This window comes from Antedon mediterranea, chromosome 7 (assembly GCF_964355755.1).
Source record: "Antedon mediterranea chromosome 7, ecAntMedi1.1, whole genome shotgun sequence".
Classification (NCBI taxonomy): Eukaryota; Metazoa; Echinodermata; class Crinoidea; order Comatulida; family Antedonidae; genus Antedon; species Antedon mediterranea.
The window spans coordinates 19,906,339-19,933,983 of NC_092676.1; the positions used below are offsets into that span (position 1 = coordinate 19,906,339).

At 32.2% G+C, this 27,645-nt stretch overlaps 1 protein-coding gene across 4 annotated transcripts; it reads left to right on the forward strand.

Moving 5' to 3' along the window:
* LOC140053979 (uncharacterized) lies at positions 1–26,435 on the forward strand. 4 transcript variants are annotated; one of them, XM_072098764.1, is made up of 17 exons: positions 1–241; positions 2,518–4,173; positions 4,761–4,865; positions 5,041–5,151; positions 6,816–6,866; positions 10,404–10,527; positions 14,043–14,227; positions 15,289–15,374; positions 16,039–16,108; positions 18,414–18,584; positions 19,951–20,037; positions 20,940–21,046; positions 21,546–21,723; positions 22,241–22,403; positions 22,980–23,222; positions 24,332–24,433; positions 24,873–26,435. In XM_072098764.1, the coding sequence occupies exons 2-17, from the start codon at positions 2,545–2,547 to the stop codon at positions 24,929–24,931; spliced, it is 3,471 nt and encodes a 1,156-aa protein (XP_071954865.1). In that variant the 5' UTR covers positions 1–241; positions 2,518–2,544; the 3' UTR covers positions 24,932–26,435. The 4 variants fall into 4 exon arrangements, with proteins under 4 accessions (XP_071954865.1, XP_071954866.1, XP_071954867.1 ...); XM_072098765.1 differs by lacking the exon at positions 6,816–6,866; XM_072098766.1 differs by lacking the exon at positions 5,041–5,151.
* Positions 26,436–27,645: the final 1,210 nt, after the last annotated feature.

Genomic DNA, 27,645 nt, shown 5'->3' on the forward strand with positions numbered 1-27,645 from the left:
TCAAATCAATACGTTCATGTTAAACCGTGCACTAAAAAGAATGTTAAACAAAGTTTAGGAGAATCAACAAGTGCTTGTGTGTGGTATAAATACACATTAAGCTCTTGAGACACCGCTGGTGAAGTAAAGTATTGTAATTGCTTAGAAATTCTCTTTGGTTTTAGACAGCACTAAGCTTAGCAGCAAATGGTCATGTTTTCAACCGGACTGATGAGAGGGCTCACGCCTGGCCCGGAAACAGGTAATCTCAGATAAACATTTTGGTTGGGGAGGCCTACAGATTAGTTATTTCTGGCTCTTGAGAAATGGGTTACTAGGCCTATATTTAGATAACCGTGTTAATAATGTGTGTAGTTGTTTATTTGTTTTTTAAACTATTGAATTTAATTTATTTATTGTTTGTGTTAAATCATGGAGGTAAAAATAATTTATATTTACCCCCCCCCCCCCCACTTTCCCCATGGTTTAATGAACATACAGGTACTTAAATGTTGTCCTCACTAAAAACCTAGGTAAGCCTAGGCCTACTACTATATATTTATAGTACTGAATTAGTCTGAACTAAACAGTATACTATACTAGCCTATACTGTGTACAGCATTATCCTACAGTAGGCAGTGGTGTAACACAGTGGCTTGAGGCCCTGGTTTAGGAACCCTAAGTCGGCCTCAGGGGTTTTTAGAGTTTTTCAATATATTTTAATATATAATTTTTGTTTATCCTCTGGGCCCTGCTCAGGGTCCCCATAAGCTGTGGGGCTCCGGTTTTAGCCAGTGAGCACTCATAGATGTTTCACCACTGTATGTATACTATTTATTTTGATGTCTAGTTTGATTTGATTTAAATTTATTAGGAAAATCATAATAAATACGTACAAAGAGATAACATAAATTACTGACATTACAAATAATACATTTATAGTCATTAAATTATTTACACTTCCTGCAGTACTATATTTTCAAGCTTTTTTTAAAATATATTATGCATGCGCTAAAGTCTGTAGATAACATTGAAATGAAATACTACATTAATGGGAAGATAGAAAGAAGGGTCACTGTGTGGGTGCAATTTATCACTACCTTTAAATAAAAGTACAATTGTATTGCATAAGTTGGCTATAAAATGAATGGAAATAAGACCTAATAAATGCTGTTTAAATATTTATTCAATATCTATATTATCAGGATGTTGGTATTGCTGTTAAAACCACATATTAAGGACATGAAACAAAAAAATGTGTTTTAAAACCATAAATTATTATTATTATTAGTAATATTATACTGAAGTAAACAGACCTTTTATTGTATTTTAGCTATTTTTACTGATTTTGTTTCATTTTGTTATTTAAATCGAAAACATTATGAAAAATACCAGGCAGGGGCAGATACTTTAAAAGCAAAATATAGCGCTGTTAAACTCAATTGTCCCAGCTACCCTCATTACTGTTTTTTTACATAATTTTGTTCAAAAAGTGTTTCGTCTACATATTACCAATTTTATTTTTAGAATTGCAAGTAAAAATCAGTCTTAAGCTCTGTCTACACTATCAAACTTTAAGTGACAAAAAAATGCAATGTGTCAATGGGCATGATAATGTCATATCACTACCATATTTGGGCAAGTCACACTTTTTTAGTCAAACTAGTTTGATAGAGTAGACAGAGCTTTAGTGTTTGGTGGGCATTCAATCGACTTTGCACCCCTCGTGTACAGTAATACGGGTAGTATTAGTACACCCCACACACACACAAAATTTTCAATACTGCCCACACAGTCTTGCGTGATAGCTTTTTTTATGACTCATTTGTTAAATGGCAAAATTTCTTGTTCCTTCGAGTTAATTCTCAGTATAATTCTGTATCGTGGAACCCATAGTTTTTTTTTAAACAGGCTTAACATTTAAGTGTCATTTCTTTTCATTGTTTTATAAATGGTAAGTGCAAGGCTCTTTATGTTAATTTTTTATGTTGGGTTGTTTTATTATATCTTTGTGCTAAGCTAGGCTTTGATTTAACTGCATTATTCATGACGAAATAAATCTGGTGTCTTGTTCGGTACCTCGTCGTTGGTGAATCATTTTGGCAGTGTATTTTGTAGTTTTTACATTATTCCAAATATGGTATTGTTGACAATCTTGGTTTCATTTCTGTATGAAGAATTAACCAAGTGTTGACAGCTAAAAGCAGTTCAGAACGCATTTCACAATACAGTATTCTGTTTTGTATTGAGTTTTTCTATGAACTTCTGTTATTTATAATATGCTACGTTTTGTTACAGTATATCAAATCAGATTTTAACAGATATAATTGTGTTTTCTTTTGTAATCTAGTTTTATTTCAATTTTACTTGTAACTGACTGTGAAAAGACCTTTATTTATTCGAACTTTGAGTTTCAGGTAGTGTGAATAAATCAATAAATTTGTCTGATTTGGGAACCATGACTTGTTGCATATGTATGCAGAGTTCAAAGTGGAAGTAATCTGATTATATATACATATGTTTTTTTTAATTTCACAGGCATGATTTGCAAGTTTGTAACCAAACATGAGTAGAACAGGAACTACTGTACCTCTAACAATAAATCCTTTACATAGAAAGATCAAACAAAGTAGTAAAAGCGGGAAAGAATTCTCGAAAGTGCGACGCTCGACTAAAAGCATAAAGCCAGATCTTTTTGCTCAACGTTGGTCACAAAATGATACTGAACTAAATGGTAGTTGTAGTAACAATGTAAGACAAGGTAGTAATGGGAATATTAAACGGTCAAATGGAGTAAGAGTGACGGATCAAAACTCAACGCAATGTAAATCAGACTTACTGCAAGTACCACGATATGAACGCCGATTGCCTAGTAAAAATGATGGATTACATACTAGACATATAGGCCAAGAATTACCCAGAAGGCCAGAAACAAGATCTGTCATTGAAACACAAAGCCCAAGATTAAGCAACAATTTACTGCATCCTCATTGGTCAGTTGCTGGTCTGCCTAGCGAAACATATAACGGCATGGAGCAAAAACCACGTCCTGTTAAAAGCCGACCTCAAGCACGAAATGTTGTCACGAAAGTTTTAAAAAAGCGTGCAGCATCAGGCAAGGAGGAACAAAGCCTTAGTAACGATAACGTACATATGCGACAAAATAATGGGAGTCTGTCTACTGAGTCAGACAGGAATTCAGTATTTGACCGTGTGAAAGAATTTGAAGGCATCGATAAATGTCCAAATACTAATTCAAACCGCCGTACTGTAAAAGACGAACAATCACATGTCGACTTAAACCCACGCGTCATAAAAAATGAATCGCAAAATCTGCACCATACTTATGAAAATCAAGACGTTAAGGAAAAGGAAGAGAAGAATCCTCGGATTGGACCAAAACCAACAATAAAGCCTAAAACGAAACGAGTTCAGAATGTTTTTGAAAAGAAAAAGAAAAGTATGTCAACAGCAATAGTTCATACTTACGAGGAGGTGGCAGAGGATGAGATTGAACACGACGAATCAAATGTTGGAAACATGCACAGGAATAAAAATGTTGACCTATCAAAACAATCTAGGAATATACGCGATGGTGCAAAATCGCAACGCGAAAGATCCATTGTTCTAGGTGAAAAAAAAGATGGTAGAACAATTGGCAGCTCTGATTCGCCACGATATGAAGACGTTTACGAGGGTGATGATACCGAATTTGATAGAAAACCGAATTTAAAATTTAGCGTGTACGATGAAGTATTTGAAGGAAGCGTTGATGATACGTTTCAAATCGTGTCGCCTGTTTCACCATCCCATAACTCAAAACCATTGCCTCCGCCAAAACCTAAAAGTAAACTTCCCCCTCCGTATTTTGTTCTGGAAAGAAACAGTGCTGACAGCGATACACTAAACTCCCCGGACAACCAGTCTAATGGAGATTTTCGACAATCTTTATTTCATTTTCAAGCGTACAAAACACCATACGTTTTAGCAGACACAAATGGGATGATCGACCAGCCAGTGTCGCCGACTGGTCAGAGTTCAAGACGCAATCTGTACGACAAACCTCTGCTTTTATCGCAGCGTTCAGCAAGTGCTGAGGATATTTTTGATCAACAGAAAACGACAATTCAGGACGGGAGTGGGTATTCCATACCAGGTAGTCATTTATGGAGGGCTCGTTCATATACAGAACATGTAAGTACGTTTGTGATGTTAAAGGTAAATATTTGTGACATTTAGGAAAAAAAAGTTAATGTGATTATTCATTTATTTGTAACTTGTAAGGGAACGGTTTATTTTTTAATTGAAATTGTTAAATATTTGAAAATTGCACACTTAGGAGTTTTAATCCATCTCATTGAGTATCACAAGCTCTGTCTCCACTATCAAATTTTACGCGACAACAAAAATGTGATATGCCCATATATAAACTTGATGATGTCATATCACTACCATGTTTTGGCAAATCACCACCATATTTGGGCATATCATACTATTTTTTTTGTCAAACTAGTTTGATAGTGTAGACATAGCTTTACACTCTACAGTGTGTGTTGGTGTCCACTGCTGGTCCTATTATGACTTTAGTATTTACTATCACTTCTGCTGCTATACTGTATAGTGTTTAGTTTGAAAAAGCCATTTCAGTAAGTTATTTTCTTCCCTTGGCAGAAAGCTTGCTATTGGCCAATATCTCCCGATTTATAGATGATTCTGTGGCTAGAACACAGCGAAATTTCCATCTTCAGGACAGAATAATCAATATCTTCACATTTTAACAGGGTGAAGAGAAATCCCCCATTAAAGAGGAGGTAAGGCTTATTCCATTAAAAGATGGAGACTCAGGCTTTACAGCAAAGAAAGGAAAAAAGGGCCGTTTACAGACAGTAAGTTTTATTGTTATATCTTGATCCAAAAAAATATATATATTATTATAGCAAATTAGATTAAATAGTGTATTTGTTTTTTGTGCAATATTATTTTTTTTAATTGTTGTATTGTATTCTAGTGCATTTACTAATATTGTCTACTTTGTATTTTGATAATTTCAAATTTAAAAAGCATTGGGCAGATATGCCAAGTCTTTCGCTCTCGCTCACCCATCAAGGCTTGTCGAACACCTCCATCCCAGCGACCAAGCCTTTAATGCATCGAACTTGCAAAGTTTGGGGAGTTAGTATTTTTATTATTATATTTATTATCAGTGCATGTTTAAATTGCATTAACCTTGAATTTCAAGGCAAGGAATAGGAACACATTTGGCTGTCAAAACGTCCCTCTACGATACTTGTTAACCAATGATTGTGTATTATTAAGAATAAAACATAAATAATCCAAAATGATGAAAATGTTATTTTATGCTTGATTACATATAATTTTTTCAGCATATTGTTCAAATATGATACTAACACTTTCCAAGTTTTCAATTTCCTTCCAAGTACTAATTACTGAAGGGTACGTTTTCTATTAATAGTCTAAAAGATTGCGTATCAAGTAATTGCATTGCTTTTTATTACTATACAGCCTAGGGATCTCATGAACCTCAAACTCCTGTTAATAAGGACATAGAGAGTACACAGTGTTAAGGAGCTAGAAACTCTTTGCTAAGAGCCTATCGAACAGCTCTTAAGAACATTTCCTTTCAAATTATCGTTTTCAAAAACACTTAAAAAATTGATGCAAAAGTTGATTAACTCAATGTAGTCTGACTTGTGATATGTTTTAAAGGCTATGATTGGTTTCATGATTTGCCTAGGTCACTATGGGAAATAATATGTCGGTTCGTGTCGTTTTTATAGCTAAATTTGTACAAAACTGCTTCAAAATAATGTTTTTATTTAGAAAAACTTACACTACAGCATAATATCAAGAATTGTTATTCAATGTACAGTACTGTAAAAGCATGAGCTGTGCAGTTGATTCAAGGAATACATCAAATGGTTTTACATATATGTTTCTAGCTAACACCTTATTTCAAGTTTAAAATAAGTGATTTTACACCTTATTTCAAGTTTAAAATAAGTAATTTTACACCTTATTTCAAGTTTAAAATAAGTGATTTTATTACTGTAATGATGTGCCCTACGACCTACGTTTTTTCGACCTAATTTAAGGTCACAAACTATATTTTATACAAAATTAATACTAGGCCTATATGATCCTATTTCGATAACTTTTTTTCGTCTTTAAACTGTTAAAAATGTGAAAAATAAGTTGATTCTAATAATTTAAGCGGCCCGCTATAAATCCCACAAGGATTGACATTTTCATGTTGATATGGATGCACGGCAAGTTTCGGTCGGCGATCATGAAAACAAATAAGAGAACCATAACTTTTTGGCGAAAATACCAGGTCTTCCCCAATTTGTATTAACGGATTCTGCCAAAAAAGGAAATACTAATTATTTAAAACTAACTTTAAAAAAAAACTAAAACAAATTTTAAACTAAAAGCTTATAAAATACAGCCAACTCTCATTAAATTGATGCAACTAGAGTTGTCTACATACAGTATAACCTCTATTAAGGGTATACCTTCTAGACCCAACAAAGTGTCCCCTTCATATGGGTGTTCCCTGAATAAGGAATATTAAAACACATAAGGCTCCTTGTTCGTTACACAGGAAAGTATCCCCGTAATAGAGGTCCCCTAATGTAGTTCTTATGTATTTCAAAGAACTGAAATAATTTTATCCTTTTCGTTTTCAGGTATAAACATTATTTTAGATAATAATGAGGACACAAATATGTTCTGTTGATCTTGTTTTTGATAGAGTTGGCTGTATTTACTAAAATAAAATATCTAACATCTTTTTTTCTGAATTCTTTAATTTGCAGGATATTCACTATAGCAAGTATAATACTCTGCCAAATGACTCTTACTCAAAAGTTTGTAGCTTGTGGTTTGCCAGCTGACCACTTTACTTCCTGCATGCTCGCTTTAGATATTAACAGAACTAGAATTCAATTACGAAGTACTAGCATGACATACAAAAAACCATTCTGGGTTACCACCGCCATCTTTATAATATTCCATTTCAGAATACAGTACTGAAGACCCCTATTAAGAGCAGTGGTGTAGCAGCTATGAGTGCTCACTGGCTAAACCCCGGGGCCCAGAGGAAAAAAAGGCATTAAAATATGTCGAAAACAGCTTTGCCAGAGGCTTCCAGCGTTAGTAGAAGGCCACTTAGGGTTCCTAAACAAGGGTTCTCAGGTCTCTGTGTTACGCCACTGATTAAGAGGACACTGTTTTGACTATAGAAAGCGTCCCCTTAAGAGGGCCGTCCCCTTAAGAGGGCCGTCCCCTGGTTCTACTGTATTTAGTTTTTCATCGGTCAAGGCTAGCAAAATATTGTCTTGTAAAATTTACACCCATAGTTGCCAAGGGCTATTTTCGAAAATATAAATAAATAATAAAGACCTCTATTAATAAATACATAAGCCAATAAGGGCATGCCCAAAAAGGGTAACGCATTTACATTGTATGTCAGACTAGTACTAAAGTGTAAACTGATAATACCAATGCATATACTGTATGTATAGAGACTTCACTATAATTTCTCTATGATATGCCATAGGTATACAGTATATACTGTATATAAATATACTCATGGTAATAGCAATGCCTTTAATTATCTATATTAGTTATAGAATATTATTATTACTACTATTATTTATTAATTAGTTTACTTTAGTCACATTGCAGTCCTATTTGTTTTACTATGACCTGCTATTGTTGACACAATATCCAACATGTCTTTTATTGATACTCTTCACAATAACCCCTATATGACTAATGCTTTAGCTTTGCTCTGAACCTAAAGAAAAACATGTTGAATCACAATACAAGGTCGTCAGTCTTGAGTGTTAGAATGACATTTTTTATTTTGATTTCCTTATTTATATATATTATTGATTTTAATATGTTTTTTTTTTTCATTCTTTTTATCATCAATTCATCATCAACAACAAATATCAAATGATTTTAATTTTTAGTTAATTATATATTAACTTGTATTTTTATTGTATAAGAATATAAATTTATGTAATTACTTTAAATCACATATATATAATATAATATTAATTTATATATTTATGTATTTAAACTTTTAATTTACATATTATATTCACTGTGCACAGATGTTTATATCATATTTATAATGTACTGTAACAAAATATATAAGATTAACAAATTTGATGACAACTTTGATTTGAACTTAGAATCGTCTGCGTATCAGGCAAATGCCCTACCATTTAGACCACTGAGGTTTTCATAATCTTTTCAGAGATTTCTATCCAAAAATCTTTTCATTTGATAATATAGAAACAAAAACTATGTGAGATTTGAACTTAGATTTGAACATATCATCTTTTATATATCAGGCAAACATTCTAACATTAGACCACAAAAATCATTATTCAGAGATTTCTTTCAATTGATTTGACTTTTTCTAGGAAATTCAACAAATGATTTATATTGCTTTTAAGATGAATACAAGTTTGCAGTCCATAAGTACTTTATTGATAGATTTATAAGTACCTGTTCAAATTGACAGTCGTTTATTTCATAAGGTCATTTAATAATGAGTAAATACAAAAGTGAAAGTATAATTTTGTTTTAATTTCCTGAATGCTATTATTATAATGATACAGTACTTTCTTAAGCTCTGTTAAATACACTATTAAACTAGTTTGATGTGCACAAATACGGTAGTGATATGCCCAAATATGGTAGTGATATGCCCAAATATGGTAGTGATATGCCCAAGTATGGTAGTGATATAAAATCATATATGGGCATATCACATTTTTTTTTGTCACATAAAGTTTGATAGTGTAAACAGAGCTTTATTTATAGTAGTATAAAATAGAAAAAAAAGAAGCAAAATTATGATGTATTCATTTTAAAAGATACATTTATATAATTAAATGTTAATTGGATGGATATTTATTGCATCAAACCTCATCCTTCTTCCAGATTCTACCCTCTCTTTGATCCCCATTCTACCCTCTCTTTGATCCCCATTCTACCCTCTCTTTGATCCCCATTCTACCCTCTCTTTGATCCCCATTCTACCCTCTCTTTGATCCCCATCCCTTCACCCAACATTTTAAAAGTTTTGTACGGTTGGAAAAATATGTAGAACTTTTTTAATTCTTTATTCTATTGCTTTTTAAAAAATAAATTCTCCAGAAAGATGAGATTGAGAGTATATTAATAACAAGGCCAACAGCCATTAAGTCGCGTGCTACAATGCATAGTGATACCGGACCGACAGACAAACAGACCGACAGACAGACGGACCGACCGACATAGTGAACTATACTGACCGAAATTACTGAACATGTTTAAAAATGTTGAAATGTTTAAAAACATTTATATTTTTTTAATTTACACGTGCGTAGCCTGTCACTTTTGACGTGCTCGTATAACGTAATTTCGAGTTGAAAAGTAAGTCAAGAAAACAGAAATCGGGCAAAAAGAGTGCGCAAAAACATTTAACGCGCAGTGCGCGCACAAAAATCTGCGCACTCATGGCAATTTTGTAAACGCTTAAAATTGCCTGAAACGTACTCTTATTTCATCGAAAAAATTGAAAATTTTAAGCGCGCGTACGCATGCGTTACATGCGCTACGCACGTAATTGTATTGCCATATGATGATTTATGCCCTGAAATTTATGAGTACCAAATTTTATTTAATTGTGATTCATGGTTGTTAAGATATGATTACAAACGTGATTTCGTTAAATCGTGCGTAGACCGCGTAATTTTTTATTGCGCACCGTGAAAACATAACCACATCGATTCCTGGCCATAAGGAATATTCTGTGAAAAATTGACTTAGCTAGATTAAACTGATATCAAGATAAGGTCATAAAGCGATAAAACGCATAGTGATACCGGACCGACAGACAGACAGACAGACAGACCGACAGACAGACAGACCGACCGACATAGTGAACTATAGAGTCGCTTCCACGCGACTAAAAACTTCTTCCTTTCTAATAAAGTTGTAATTGCGTGGTCCATATCCATAAATACAGTCAACTTTCCCAATACCGGACACATTAGGCTGGCTAAATATATCTGGTTTTCCGGAAAGTCTGGTTTTCGGAATGTTTTTTTAATGGTAAAAATTAATTTGCGACTGGGCTTCAAGAAAAGTCTGGTATTCAGAGAGTTGACTGTATACACATTTAACTTTTACCCACAAATCAGTAATACAACAAAAATGTTATGAATGTTTTAATATATCTATATTAAATACACTTAATTAATATAATCATTTTGATATTTTGTCAAATTATTTTACAACACTATTTCTGCATGTGGTCGGATATTTGGTTGCAAACTATTTAAAATGGAAAATTTCTTCCATCAATATGATGATCTAACTGTATAATGTTTATTACAATCTAGATACAAAGAAAGATTAACAATGCATTCCGGAGAAAAGAGAACAAGCCAGCAAGAGAGAGTACAGCAAGTGAAGACAGGTCGTCGGTGGCGTCAGAGGACAGCGATGGCGAAATAAATGAAGCAGGTAAGGCATAACCTTGAATGTGTTGTTGAAATATTAGCAAGGTTTTCTAGAAATAGTTTTGGCGATAAGAAAATGTAAATATGAACAATTTGTCATTAAAAGTAAGTGTTTAAAAAATTGATAAGGTTTGTTGACTTTAATATCCATGACTAAATACCAGTTTTTTCTGGTAGAGTTTTTGTATTATCTATATACAGATTTAGTTCCTCTCATTTTAACACGGAAGTGTCTTGGTTTCCACCATATATTTTGAGTTTTCAACATTGGACCTTTATCAATGGGCCTATGGTTAGCCTACTTCCAAATATTGAAGAGTAATTTTTCTACAATTCGATAATACAGTATACTGACCCTAAAGATCATATCCCCAGGTTAGGTATGAACTTCAGAATAAGATGGATTAAAGTTTGAGTTTAAAGATGTTATTCTGAGGCGATATACACCTTGTATGAAAAAAAATTAGTAAATAACAAAAATAATTCAAAAAAAATAGTTCAAATTTTGTAGGGGCTCCTGTTCATTCTTCACACATGACCAATTATCTAATTTTAGACTCGACAAAATCATATTTAAATCCAAACAATACAAAATTAAGTTATAGAGGTATTAGTATGTTATTGTTTTTGTAATTTAAACAATGAATTGTTTCCGAAAAAGTAGCCATAGAGATTCTTTTATGTAGCCAAAAAAGTTATTTTTTGATACCTAGTATTACTAACTGTGGTTGAAATCTCCATGGCAACTGTCAACGGTCACAGGAAGTCTGAGAGGAAGGGGAGAATCTAATTGTCCTAAGCTGTGTCGTAACGGTACAGCGTGGTATGTTTGAAACTGTCAAGAGGTTAATCAACCAACCGCCTGTTTGAAAAAAAAACCTGAGAGGCCAAAGTCAAACACCTTTAATTGATTAATTTAATTCATTAGGACAAAAAAAAACACCCTGTATATAAATTGCATTTCCTAGTTCTGTTGTTATTTCTCAGTATAGAGTTGGCAGCTTTTGATGATGATAAATTAATTTGGTGAACTGTTCGCCGGCTTCTGTAAAGCTAGGCTATCATTTGTGATTTTTGTTTAAGCCTTTCGAGACAGCCTCGAAGCATCCTGTGTCAGGAAGCTTAGCGCCGTTTACTGGTCAGATTCTCTGCGCACTTGGCTTTCGCATCTCAGATCATTGATACTTTATTTCATTGTCATGGTTTTTTCAATAGGAAGTTTTTAAATGTTGTTTTCAAGTAAGTGAATATTAATTTTATGCCTTATAATGACTTACTGTATTTCCTAAATATTGTTAGATAGTGTAGATTGGTGCTGATACCATGGATAAATAAAGTTTATTCAGGGAGATTTAAACAACAAAGTGCATGTACTGGTATCATCCATACATTTTGTTTGTATTTCCAAGGTTGTTGGATCAGTTCTTTTACATAAAATTATACTTTATATTTTTATAGTGATCTTTAATAAACTAATTTTGTTTGTTCTAGTGTATAGTACTGTATCTTTTAGTGGAATTATTTAGAGTTTCAAAATAATAAAATCTGATCAACACCTGTTGTTACTATACCTGGATGAATGATAATATTCAGCTTTTCAAAATAGATTAGTTTTGTTTAGTTCTTATATTGGCAGCGTTTGTTTATTTTGTATTCTATTTCCTTATATTTGTCAATTCTATTCGCTTTACCATGATTTTTTTGGAGTTGGGTAGCCGATATATCATTTCGACAGTCTACTCAGCTGTAAATTAGTACCTGGTTGGAATACTAGAGAGGATAAGGTGGCATGGAAATGGACTGGCCACCTCACCACATAATGCAGAGGCTTAGTAAAATGAGCTCCTACTAACAGCTCATTCCCTTATGGGACCTTTACCATGATTTGTTATGTTTATTATAATTTAGTATGGAATTTTGTATTATTTCATTTTCAAAGAACTTATAAACACACCTCAAAAGAGGAAGTATTTAGTGTTTACAGTAGTTGAAGGTGTGATTTGTGAAATGCATTCACCAACCCAGCTAATTAGTTTTAGAGTTTATAAACAATATATCCTCTTTCCTAGCATTTTGGATACAATTTTATTTCACCCTTCAACATCTTGTAAATTCATTTTGTTTAAAACTAGTATATATCAGAGTAAGCGAGAAGGTTTACAAAAGGATGAAGTGGGTGTGGTTTTTTTTTTGACTAGAGCAAATGAATTTCCCTTTTTTAAATCTGAAGTCGGTTTGTTGAATAAAGCATGTTTGATATTTTTGCTATGTTAACTTTCAATATGTTTGATTCAAAGTTTAAGAAATAGTTGTGAAAGTAGAATTGAAACTACAGCACAAAACAACATATTTATTAGATTCTCACAATTTCCAATCAGAGGTGAAACAGTGCATTTTTGTAGACAAACACTGGTTGCGTAAGGTATAATTTTGTAGGAAACAATTGAGGCTATTAGATTATGGTGATATTCCGCTTTGCATGCTTTGTCACAAGAAATTTAAAATATTATTATTATTATTATATCCAAAAAAAAAAAAAAAATAAAAATGAGGTAGCCTATGTTTCCTACTCACAAATATATGTTGAAGCAAAAGCAGTTCTGAAACCTATTGCTTGTTCCTGACAAGATTGTGGTAAAAATATTGATTCTATTATTCGAATAAACGCTCTGCTTTGAATAAACACTTTCTTCAAATCAAATGCCCCCATAGAACATCATTTTTAATAAAAGCTCACCCACGAATTAACCCTCTACAGGGCCTTTATTTATTTCCTCAAATAAATTTCTTGTAGCAGAATTCATTGATTGACATGATCTACAATTAACCAAGCATTTTGAGAAAATGTTTACTGTATTTTATCACTTCTCGAAATTAATTGTGTTTTTTCATATCTAGTGGTATTATGTTACCAATTACACCAAAAAAAATAAATGCATCCCTTGGCCAAATTAAATACAAAAATCCCTCCTGAACAATAAATGGCCTTGGCGAATTCCATACGGTGAATATAAAAATAAATATAAAATATGGCTCCTAATGAATAATAAAAGAAAAATATTATTTTAAAAGTTGCATATAAGCTGTGTGGTCACAATGATAATATTGCTATAATTTTATATAGCATATCCGTAGATGTTCATTGTAATGCTTGATAATTTCTGGCCCATTTACCTACAAGGATCGTGATAGAGTTATTTGTCTCGTGGAAGAAAATGTATAATGGTCAGAGTTGTAGAAAGGAAATGAAAATAAGTAGATTGAGTACTGATTTTGTGCACAATCGTATAACGAAGAATTTATATAATTCTTCATGCTTCAATGAACTCAATTTCGCAATATTCACACAATTCAACACAAATTTTTGTTTATTTTATAAATAAACCAGAAATGAGGCATTATTTCTTTATTTATTTCTTAATAATATATATGTATATATATTCTTGCACCAGATATATGTTTATTTTTAAATCATTCATATTCGATAAAGTTTATTCTTATTCAACTTTTTTTTTATAGAACATAAAAAGAGGCTAACAGAAATAAGACGTAGACGAAGTCGCTCCCAGTATTGCAGGGTAGAACGTATCCGCCAGTACGCACGTTATGAAAAGTTATTTGATTATGTCGTAGTTGTGTCATTACGGAATAATTCAGAGAAACGATGCTTTGAGCCATATGAAGTGAGGAGATTTCCGCAAGAGGTAAGAATGTTTCCGGTATCAATTGGATTTATGTATTGTAGATGTTTCCAGTATGACTATAATATTGGGTATGAAAATAGTTATCATCCAATACATGTATGCCATTAGAGAGTGAATTGGCATAATGATTAAGGGATATAGGACTAGCGTGTGAGAGGCATGGGTTTGACCTTTCTCTACCATAATTTGTGTATCATTAAGCAAGATAATCTGCCCTCATTGCCTGTCTTTCGGATGGGACGTAAAGTCGTTGAACCTGTGTACATACATGCATGTGCCTGATAAAAGATTTTCAAAAAGACAATGTTCATAGTCATTCACAACATTTTTGCTAACCAAACAAATTATTAAAATTCAAGTGTCATACTTTATATTTGTAGTAAATACGAATAGTTTTTTATTATATAATATTTTCAAAATATTGCATTCATTTTATGTCTTACAAAGTACATTGAAAATGAAATAATTAAAATAAATTTTTTCTAGGAAAAAAAACATAACATTTCATTTGGTTGTGTTTAGTGGATTAAATTTCCGAATGACATGTGTCAAAGAATGATAAATTATATTATATTATTATATTATTATTATATACTCTTAATCTGACACAGCATATTCATTGAAATTATGAGCTATTTTAAATAAACTGTGGTTTATTTAATTTATTCAATTTAAAGTTGTTTTGCAAATTCTGTAAAATCTTATAGCTATTTATATTCTGGACAGCATTTTTACCTCCAATCACAAAAACATTGCTTGCTTCTATATGTACATGGGATACAAAAAATAGAAATTTTTTATCAAATGTCGAAATATTAATACCAATTACTACAATATATACTACTAAATACCAGTTGACTATCCCAATACTAGAATATCTGAAAAATCTTGAAAACTCAGGAGAGACTAGACCAAACTTTTCTTGTGGTCCATTTTATCATTAAAAACACATTGGGAATACCAGAATATCTGGAAAATCAGACAAGTACAATGGAGTCTTGTAGAGTTGACTGTAGTGTACTCTAAATTCATTGATTACATGATTCTTTTTGTACATATAGGTTGGTGGTCCAGATAAGTTACGAGCAATACCACAATTCTGCTTTCCAGATGCATTTAAGTGGGCACCAGTTGAGCAATACCGTAGGTATGGCCTTTAAATTTCACTTAATATACACTTGCATATATCTTGTGGTAAATAATTCTGCTTTCCAGATTCATTTAAGTGGAGCAATACTGTAGGTATGGCCTTACAATTTTTAGCTAAGCAGCTGCTCAACATGAAGGGACGATATAGAGGAGATAAAAGTTGTTGTGTGTGTGTGTCATCCGCACCTGTTCAGGCTGCAAAACACAGATTATTTCGCCTATTTAATTAATTAACCACTGGTATAACACTTTTTTAAACCTTGTGACATATGTACTCTGCATCATCATTGCTGCGTAGCAGCTATCTAAATTCTGGACAGTAATTTGACCTCCCATCACACGAACATTGCTTGTCAGATCCGAAAGGTCATGGTTTGCCTAAAAAAACTCACCTAAAACGACCTAGGCCAAGTTTACGGCTTTCACTTCCTGGAAGTGAAATCAATTATTGCAGGCGATGATTGCTGCATAGTCCATAGGAGGTCATTTGCTATCCAAATGAGAAGCGTTGCAACCCCTCCGCCTCTATTTTAAAGTAGGCTAGATCCGCCCGCTGCTTAGTACAATATTTGCTTGAGCAAATTTGTAGGCCGATGTCCACAGCCATTTCTAGTTTATTTATATAATTTAATAAAAATTCTTTTCTTTTATGTTATATTTAGTGAAACATTCTCGTTTGTTCTAACAAGTGAAGATGGATCCAGGTTGTATGGTTATTGCAGAAGACTTCTGGTGTGTAACAATACTTTTACTTTCACATAAATCTTTTGTCTGCCTTTTCTTTGTTTTTATTAATCTTAGATACAGTAAAGTTATTTCCTTAAATTATCATACTACAATTTTAAAAGATGTATTGTCTGCCAAAAACATGAAAAATGAAGATTCATTTAAATCAGACTTTGCATAAGTTATTTTATAGTTTTAATAAAGTTAATCACTTCCGAAGAAAAAAAAACAATGTTTTCACTTATATAAGATAAATAAATATTATGTGACATTAAAATGGCATATAAAAAAAAAAAAAATTATTTTTCAGGGGAACAATACATCTTTAACAAATTTGTCTACTTTAAAAAGTGTCTCCAGGTTTTGCTTAAAGGTTTTTACTTTAATTTGTTTTTAAGTAATAGAAAATTCACCAAAATTGATTCTCATTTATGTACACTTAGGGCAAAAAAAGTATGTTTAATAAAAAGACTAATCAATTTACACACAATAATATTTTTATTAGAAAAAGTTACTAAACATTGAAGTTAGTCGAAAATCGGTAAAATCAAGATTTATTTCATGACGTTTGTTCTGCTCCAAAGCTGTTAAAAAAGTGTGGTTATATTAACGTTATTTTGAAATAACCAGTAGCCAAAAATCCTTGGTTTTTTAATATACGTAATTATCTATTTATACCTGCATGATGTTTTGTCAAAGTTACTGATTACTACTTTATTAATAACTTCTTATCTATTAAGGAAATGCCTCAAATTAAGGCAGCCAATGTATCAAAGTATAAAGCCCCGTCTACACTAATAACTAGTTTGACAAAAAACTGTGATGTGCCCAAATATGGTAGTAATATGCTTAAATATGGTAATGATATGACATCATCACGTCCATATATGGGCACAATGATAGTAATAGTGTAGTTTAATAGTGTACTGTAGACAGAGCTTAAAACTCAAATATTTAGGCTATTGAACACGTGTCAAGCATGCACGCTAATACCAGTAGTACCTCCTCTTTGTATGATGACTAACGAAACAAGCACATTGTGTCACTCTGTGCAGTACACTAACGATCGTGTCCTAGGAAACTGATCATGTTCACCCTTTCTTCTCCAAGTTTAGTAATTTCCTACGATAATTTACATTCGATAACCTAATGTAATAATTGTTTAATTGTTACGGTTAATGGTTGGTTACTTTTATTAGTCTTATTAGTTGTCGACAAATTTAGATTTAGATTTTGTTTGCTACGCCTAAATCATGTTCACTTTTCTTCTCCGAGTTAATAATTTCCTACAGTAATTTACATCCAATACAAATAATGTACATAATATAAAAATAACGCTTAAAAGAGAAAAAAGCGTTATTTTTATATTATGTATTTACAATAAACGTACTCTCACAAATAATGTAATTCTTATTAATTGTTTAATTGTTAATTGTTACAGTTAATGGTTACTTTTGGTATCTTATTTTTTATGCCAACAAATTTAGATTTACATATTTTGTTTTAACTCTGCTACGCCTAAATCATGTTCACACTTCTTCGAGTTTAGTAATTTCCTACGATAATTTACATCCAATACGCCTAATGTAATTATTAATTGTTTAATAGTTAATTGTTACGGTTAACGGTTACTTTTGGTATATCTTATTTTTATGCCGGCAAATTTAGATTTACATATTGTTTATGCCGACAAATTTAGATTTTACATATTTTTTTTCAACTCTGCTATGTTTGCTATGCCTATAATTATATTATAAAATATTTAAATTCAGTCTTTAAAGGAAGTCATGTATAATAGGATAAAATTGAAATAATATTGACAATTTCCATATTCTGAAGTTTATCATTATTATTTTTAAATATGAAATAAGTTTTAAATTTGTATGTGTAATAAATATTTTGAAAATTGTGAATTTAATTCTTTAATAATTATTTTACCATAAATAAATCATTTGATTGACATATTTTTGTAATATTTTAAAAATGTATTATGCAATGTTTTTTTTTTCTTTTTGTTAAACTACGAAGAAAGTCTTTAGTTCCTACTTTTAATTTCTTGTGATAATCAACGAAACTCTTTTGAAATTCTGTTTTTTTTTATAAAGAAAAAGGTACTGTTATACTCGGTATATTCAATGTTTCTATTTTACTATCAAGATAAAAGGCATGAAATTAAGTGTTTCTTCCAAAAAACTTTTTTTTTTGCAGAATATAAATGTGTTTGATAAGAAGCATATATTTTTAATACAGTGCATAATTTTATTTTTAAAGTAACAACATAATAACAACAAAAAATGTCCTGTTTTTACAGCCACCGGGAGATGGACCTAGGCTGCCAGAGGTACATTGCATCATCAGCCCAATTGGATGCTTTCCACTGTATGAAAAATTGTTAGACCTAATGGAGGAAAGAAGGAAAATCACACCCGTACATGTTGACGTCCTATTAAAAGCAGCAATTGCAAGGAAGTTTCCGTCACCGGTAAATCCATTTTCATAAATTCTTAAAATGATTGCAGATAAAGGTCAAATTACGTCTGAAAAAATAATGTTTATAGACATTGTGGAAGTTGACCGGTTACTAAATGATGTAAATTGAGATGTGATATTCAGCCATAATTTGTATTTGTCACTTTTTAAATTAGGAAATATTTTATTTACACACTTTTTTATTTATAGATAACTAAAACTTTTTATATTATTTTTTATAACTTTTTAAAATATTTTACCATGTTGTAATCAAGTTTCATTACCGAGATTTATTGTAAATGGGGATAGCCCTCAGCGAAGCATGCTCGTATTATTGTGTACATGTATGCTTCAGAGTCAACAACCACAGACGGTGTGTACCACATTAAAAAAAACACCCAATATATCATTAAGTAGAAATTGTAAAACCTTGGCGCCATTAACCAAAATTTGCCCTTACGTAAATTTATATATTGATAATGAACTTGTAAAGATTAAGAGAGTTTAAAGACTATACTATGTATTATATTATTAAGTTATTTCAGTTGAAATACATTACATTATTAATTGTTTTCAGTCGAGATGCTAAAAGCAATTACAAAAATATAAAGACATTTGTAACTTTATGATGAATATCACATGCACATGCTATATTCATAATAACCGGAAGTTTGACAATTTACCAGAAACCTTTAGGGCAGTGTGCGTGCAAATCTGGTTAAATTAATATAATTTGTTTTAACTTTAATTTGATTATAAGTACAAGTAGTCGAGTATTAAAAACAGATGAGTTTAAACATTGACTACATTTAGCATAGAGTACATACATGTGCTTGGAAAGAAAGTACCCAGTTTAATTCTGTTAGAAATTGGGACTTACTGTAGTACATAGGACAAAAGGTGGAGAGTATGTGTATTTAAGGGGTAACATTTAAGGGGTAACATTGTTATACCAGGAAGACATTGTTTACGAATTTGTACAATACAGCTGAAAATTGTTGCAACGTAACCCACGTTCCAGCTTTGTTTATGACTGCGATCCTGTAAGAGGCATTGTTTTGCCACTTGTGAATGTCAGTGAAGTGGGCCAACTAGGAAAGTGGAAAGGAAGCAGTAAGCAGTAATTAATAGCTCTACTGTACAGCCAACACATCCCCTTCTTTCATCCTTTCTATGATTGTCGCCCCCCCCCCCCCTCCTAAACTAATAACCTTTACATGCCCCTCTTGATTACCAATTTCTTTTATTTAAAGTTTTAATACACCCATTGGGACACCCCTATAAGGTGACACAAGGGGGAATATATGTTTTAACACTATTACTTCTATTCAGTGGACATACTAAAGGAACACATAATTATGGTAACTTATTATTTGCAGGGTATGGCAGTTGAACTAAGAGTTCCAACATATACAGGTACAGAAGAACACAGTCTAAGACGCCCTCTAGACTCAAGGCTAGAGCAGGTATGGTACTATAAAAGCTTTGTTAAAAACATTTCTTCTGAAAAGCTGTCTTGATTGGATAGTCTTACTTCACCTTAATTTAACTTGATAGGTGTTTTTTTGAATGCCATGTTCAATTCAATAATTATTTTACACAGTACATTAAAAATTCAAGATCACATTTCATAAATTTTGAGACATGACTATACCAAGTTGTCTGTTTCCCGAGGCAAGATGCTTTTTTAACTCAGCTTTCGCATACGCTGTCAGGTTTCCGATATTCATGCAAATAATGCACGTAACGACAAATCTCTCTGAAAAACAGTAACCATTTCCTAGTTCTAAGAATATGTAGCAGATATATCAATAATAATAATAACCTTCTGTTGGATCATATATAAATCCAAAAAGGAAATGTCAATTCTGTGGATGAAAATGTCTTGGTACAATTTGATGAAATATTAGCTGAAAGATAAAGAAAAACAGACACAGACATTGCTTTATGTTAACACATCCTTATAGTGTATCGTTGCCGTGTATCGTTGCCATTTGATTGGTTGGTTTATGTATCACGTGCCACGCATTATTTGAACCCATCTCACGATTTTTGGCAAACTATACTTTGTAAAAATTTGTGCTTGTGTTGTTCGAAAACCAAGCTGTAGTGTGGGCCATCTGTAACGGCCGATTGGCCTTAGACATTTTACAGTAGCTACCGTAAAACCTCAAAAAGAAGCCCATGGACTTCTTTTTTTGGGGCTCTTGTGTGGGCTTTCTTTCGAGATTACTTTTGTAAACTGAAGAGAGGGGGGCTACTTCGAAATGAATGCTTAGTTATGTTGTAAACTTCTACTACAATAATATTTTTTAGACATTCTGTCCATTCAACATTAATTATTGAAATATTTTGAATATCTTTCCAGGTTGACTTTGATTTCCTCAGTTCAAATCTTGACAACCACATGTTCATACAGTTGTTTGCGTCCCTCCTGATGGAACGCAGAATTATTATGTGTTCTAACAATCTTGAGTATGTACAAGTTTTAATTAATTCACGTTATACTTATTTATTGATTAGGTTTTACAAATTTTTAAATTTTTTGTTTCATTACCCATATTTAAAACAGTCCAAAAAAAAAAACAAGCATACATTTACACTACATTAAATGGTAACAATAATAGGAGCTGTTAGAAGTAAAAAACTTGTCTTATACCAACCCCTAAACAGAAACAGAAATTATTTATTAATACTAAAAATAATAAAATAATTTATTTATTGTTCATAATGTGCATTCAATCATGAGTTACAACCCTGGCACTAGGTCAGGATTGAACCCCGTACCTTAGTATTGTAAAGCAAGCATGTTAACCACTAAGCTACAGCTCCACTACAATATACAATGTTTTTCTTCAATAATTATACAGACAATTAATTTATTGTTTATTTATTCAGCACCAATCCATTCTTATTGCTACTGATGTACTGTATTCATTATAGATGTGAATATTTTTTGCTTTTTTTTTTATAGAATTCTTTCCCAGTGTTCACAAGCAGCAGCAGCTTTACTTTATCCATTCTCATGGCAACATGTGTACATCCCAATCCTTCCAGAGAAGCTGATTGATATGGTGTGTTCTCCGACGCCTTACATTGTAGGAATGCTTTCCATTGGTATTCCAAAACTTGATGAACTTCCTTTAGATGAGGTAATGTAGAACCAAACCTTCTTTGGTGGTTCTTGATTTCATGACCACTATACATTCTTCTAAACACTAAATTCTTGAATTCACTAAACACTACATAACACTAGCATTCAAAACATGAACACTATAAGTACAAACACTATGAATACAATACCTAAATACTATGAATACTACAGGTAAACGCTATGAATATACTGTAGTACAATACCTAAACACTATGAATACTACAGTTAAACGATATGAATATACTGTATTACAATACCTAAACACTATGAATACAATGCCTAAACACTATAAATACAACACCTAAACACTATAAATACAGCACCTAAACACTAAGAATACATACCTAAACACTATGAATGCAATACCTAAACACTGAATACAACACCTAAACACTATAAATACAGCACCTAAAGACTACGAATGCAATACCTAAACACTATGAATACAATACCTAAACACTATGAATATAATACCTGTTTTAATAATAATTTAAATTGTTTCTTTGATCACACAGGCTCTTGTCATTGACTTGGATGCGAGGGATTTCCATTACGTTGTCGGTGATGAATCAAGTATTATTCCAAAGAAACTTTACCAAGCCTTACTTCGTGCCTTGACGATCGTCAAATCGTCTACATGTAGTCAGGAAAACCTGGATTCATTGGATGCACTTGAGGGTAATTATTTTACTCCTTGCCATTTAAGTTTTATATTCGTTTTATGAATTTTAACTAATTGTACTACTGTATATTTAATGTTGTAAGCTGGAAATTCTGGCTTGCAAGCTATAGAGCTTCATTGATGCTTCAAACGTTTTTGTCAAACAAATAAATGATTATTTGTGGGAGGTTAGAAAACAAAATTATGGATATTTTTTGTCTATTTGTGCAGAATATTTCTTGGTAATAATTTAAATGATAATAAGAATATTTGATTTAAATTTATTCAAAAGTACATTCCATATAAGTCCATTTTACACAGACGAGCGGTAATGGTAGGCGGATAAGCATGTGCTTGTCCCACGTAGATTCTGTATCTATACAATAGCGGGTTTCCACTTAACCACCCGGTCGCTCAGCGTTTTCTATGATTTTCTTTTTTTTTGTCTTTTTAATCAAAATGCTTTAATAACCTTGCCTAGTTTAACATCTTGTTGTTAAAGCTGTCCTTTGCAAGGTGTCTCTAATTTTCATTTTTTAACATTGAAAAAGTAATACTTTTATTGGTTATCTATTTAATCGATTTGGTTTCAGATCCAGAGACTGTGAACGCAGCAATTTCAGAAGTATTCATTCGGTTCTTTGTTGAAACATGTGGACATTACTTAAACTACATGGTACACAAGCCAGATGGATCGTACAAGTTTGACCGCGAAGGATTCTTAAAAGCAATGCCCTCTAAAAGTATTCGCAAGTTCCTTGAGGTGTTTACAGAATCTCAAATGTTCTCGCTGTTTATTCAAGAGAAAGAGATGAGTGATGAGGGCCTTCCTCAAGGTAACCTTTGACATATTAATTTGATCTTTGAACCTTTTTTTAATGTCAGGCTACCTACTACAGTTGGGGTTAGGAGTACATGTTTAGTATATTGCACTGTTTCAGTTTAGAGCCAGGAGTACACAAGCAGTGGCGTATTGCATAAGAAGGCCCCTGGTAGTTGCATTGGGACTGCTCATGATCTGGGGCCCCTTAAACTCTAGGGTCCCTAGGTTTAGGAAGTCAGCGCTCATTGCTGTTACACCACTGTACACAAGATTTTTAATATATTTGACATACTATTGATGTATCAAACAAATGATTTCAGTTTTTAATACCAAAGTAGTAATCATGCCAAAACTTTACCATTTGTCTTTACAAGATCAATTTCCATCCATTTTGTCTCTGTTTTTTCATTTCAGTTTAGCTTTAATATCTCTACCTGGTGTTTCTTTCATAGCCAATGCTAGCCTGTTCTGCTGATGAAAGCTTTAATTTCTTTACACAGGATTTTAATATTATATTTAACATACTATTGATGGATATTTTAAACAAATGTTTTCAGTTTTTATTACCAAAGTAGCAATCTTGACAAAACACCTTAGTTTACTGTTTCTGATTAGTTTACATATATCAAATTGCTATTCATTTGGTCTATTGTAGCTCGTATTTTCTTACAACATAGCTCATTTTTCACCAACTAAACCTTTCTCTACACAAGATTTTTAATATATCTGACATACTGTTGATTGATGTACCAAGCAAATGTTTTCATGGCGGTAGTTATCATGCCAAAACACTTTCTGTTTCGTTTACATTATCAATTGCTATTCATGTCTCATTATTTCGTAATTATCTTTGCCTGGCATTTCTTAGAACATACAGTAGCTCATTTTTCACTTTTTTGGGCTGTTTAAAGTTTAAGTTAGTTTATTCACCAGTTAAATATATTGGAAGTTTTCCAAAAAGCTTAACTTTTCCTTACAATTACTGCTGTAATCTTGCTGTACAGAGATTATACACTGTATATTGGACAATTAAATTTCAATATCTTTTCAAAGGTTATCAAGTTAAAGTAGGATTTGTTATGGCCCTAGAAACAATCCGTGTAACTTTTTATTTGTTGTCAGGTCTGTTTGAGAAAAACATACGAGAATATGAAGCAGAATCTAAAAACCATGCCAGGTTTGGAAATAAAGTGAAAAACTTTGGAAAGTTTATCAAAGATTCAGGTAAGCAATGCAACTACTGTAGAGCCCATGTGGATACAGTGTAGGGCCAATAAATTGGACTCTTAAGGGGTGTCCCTGAAATGGGGTTGGCTGTATGTTAAAACATATTTCCTCCATTTGTTGCACAGGAAAGTGTCACTTTAATAAGAGTGTCCACTAGAAAGGCATATTGAGTTCAACCCTCTTGGGGTGGGGTGAGGGTGTCCGGGGATCTCTGGTCCATAGAAAATATTTGTTTATAGGATAATATTTAAGTGGGTTCTAATTTACTTTGTCTGGTTGTAGTATATTCCTAATAAATGTACAGTATTGTGTAACGATTTTGTTTTAAAAGGGAGAGTTAAATTATAATGGAAAAAAAGATTTCCTATTTCCATTTAATAAGTTATTGTTGTGTTGATGGCAAAATAAAATGTTGCATAATTTGTTTATCTTGTAGGTCAAAGATGGAATGGAATGAAGATTGGATTAGCTGCTAGTCTTAAAGACAGAGTGTAAAACATTTGTTGTTCTGATACTAGTTAGAGTTGGACGCTTGCAAAGATAGAGTTTAAAGCATTTGATGTGGTTACAGTATTTGCTAGAGTTGGACGCATGCAAAGACAGAGTGTAAAGCATTTGATGTGGTTACAGTATTTGCTAAAGTTGGACGCTTGCAAAGATAGAGTTTAAAGCATTTGATGTGGTTACAGTATTTGCTAGAGTTGGACGCATGCAAAGACAGAGTGTAAAGCATTTGATGTGGTTACAGTATTTGCTAAAGTTGGACGCATGCAAAGACAGAGTGTAAAGCATTTGATGTGGTTACAGTATTTGCTAGAGTTGGACGCATGCAAAGACAGAGTGTAAAGCAATTGATGTGGTTACAGTATTTGCTAGAGTTGGACGCATGCAAAGACAGAATGTAAAGCATTTTGAGTCAAACGTCTTGACTCGTCGGTGCTGTCTGAGTTGAATCCTGACGAGACAAGTCTTTTTGAGATATCGTTGGGTGTAGTTTTTAGGTCGTCGGGAGAACTTTAAACAACGAGACGACTCGTCATCTGATGCTGTCTGTGTTAGCCTTACAATTTGCACGCTTCCTAAGACACAGAGTATAGAGCATTTGTTCTGGTTCCGGTATTTTCTAGAGTTGGACGCTTGCAAAGACAGAGTGTAAGCGTACAGAAAAGTACTTTTAGAGACGTTATTTTTCACAAGATGAATTATTGGATATTTTTTGTTCATTATATAAACTTGTTTATGTGTTAAGTGATTCACGGCATGTCTAGAAAAATTCTTAAAGTCTTAGTATTTTTGTTTATTTACTCAGGTATTACACAATATTAATATTTCATTTATGATTATGCAAAGGATGTGTCTATTGTTTGGTTTTTGTTTAAAGTAATTCATTTTGTTAACTAAAAAATGTAAAATATGTATTATTGTACATCATGTTTATAAAAATCATATATTACATAGATTCTGTTTCTGCTGCATAGTGCTGAATAAACCGTTTATTTCAAAATAGATTTAATTTTATATCAACTGCATTTCTGCTCAACTTTTGCTCCTAAATAACCGTTTAAATCAGTGGGTGGTCGTTGAGGGAAATCATTAACAGTACTCACAATGCAATGGGCACTGGCAGTGAATTCAAACATTACTGCAGTGAAGTTGAGGTCAGCAGCTGTCAATAAAAAGCATTCATTTGTATTTCCATATTAGTCTGTTACACAATGTTAAAAGTATAGAGCCTGAGAACATTGTTTTCTGTGTTGCTTCTTATGTATTCATTTCCCAAAATGTGGTAGGACTGTTAACGATATATTGTCCCCCTTAACAAATAATTTTTATCAAAGATTATTTTTAATAGGCCATTTAAATGTGACATTAATTAATCCCTTTCACCAAAAATTGGGCCGAAAAGCGTTATTTACCCAATAAACTGTAATTTAAAGGGAAAAAAATAACCCAATCTCTATAAACAACAGCATTCTGTTGATTCCGTCTTCTTTATAAGCGGGGTGAGATGGGGGTGGGGGGGGGGGAGGTGTTTGAGGAATGTGAATAACTTTAATATTGCAACTACAAAATGGCCTATTCCAAGTTTGATTTTGTTCATCAATTTAAGGGAACAATAAATCGTTAAAAGATTGCTTTTGTAAGTTGTCTGTTTATCAACAGTTTAAGGCAAAGTAGAATATATTGATTCAGAAATTAAAAAAATGATGAGGATAGAGTAAGAAAGATAGAATGCGCTTTTCTACTATGCTTGCTATTTCAGTTTAGAAGTTTTGCAATGTAACTGATAATTTTAAAAAGAATTGCATGTTTCGCTATTATACTAAAGGTAGTTCTACCTTGCATGAATGAATACATACTGTTGTAATTTGTTGTTCCGATTTTTGGAATATAAAAAAATCTTATTATAATATATAAAGCATCTGAGATGTTGTAAAGTAAATTCGTTTTATACAATAATATGTATATGAATATGTAAATAGGTTTCAAAAAGTAACTTTTGGAAAGAATTGTATTAAAAGAAAGAAGAGATAATAAAGTAAAATGTGATTACCAATCAAATATTAATATTGTATAATAATTTAGGTTTTAGTTATTTTTGCTATTCATTTAATATGATTTTAGCCTAATTTCTTATATTGCCATAATCCAAGGCCTATTATAGACTTTTTAAAATTTAATATAATATAAACTACTATAGTACAGGGAAAAAATACCTGTAAATAGTAAAGGGAAATTTTCGAAAAATAGCCATTTTTCGACCCTTTTATTTTATGAAATAGTTACTATAGCATAATAAACATGCGCAGAGTCGAATATTAGGTTCTGCACATGTCAATTGCTGTAGTAACCAGTTTTATCTATTTTTTGACATAAATGGTTACTATAGTGGGTTCTGCACATGTTAATTATGCTATAGTCCCCAGTTTTATCAGAAAATGAAAAGGTCGAAATTTTGCTATTTTTCGAAAAAATCCCTGTAGTATAGTACAGGGAAATTTTCGAAAAATTGCCATTTTTCGACACTTTTCTTTTATGATATAGTTACTATAGCATAATAAACATGCGTAGAGTCGAATATTAGGTTCTGCGCATGTCAATCATGCTATAGTAACCAGTTTTATCTATTTTTTTATATAAATGGTTACTATAGCAAGATAAACATGCGCAGAGTCGAAAATTGGGTTCTGCGCATGTTAATTATGCTA

Coding starts and splice junctions, on each gene's coding strand:
- LOC140053979 (XM_072098764.1), top strand. CDS start 2,545: ATGAGTAGAACAGGAACTACTGTACCTCTAACAATAAATCCTTTACAT. Junction 6,867..10,403: donor CAAATGACTCTTACTCAAAA/GTTTGTAGCTTG, acceptor ATTACAATCTAG/ATACAAAGAAAGATTAACAA. Junction 21,047..21,545: donor ATGTGTTCTAACAATCTTGA/GTATGTACAAGT, acceptor TTTTTTTTATAG/AATTCTTTCCCAGTGTTCAC.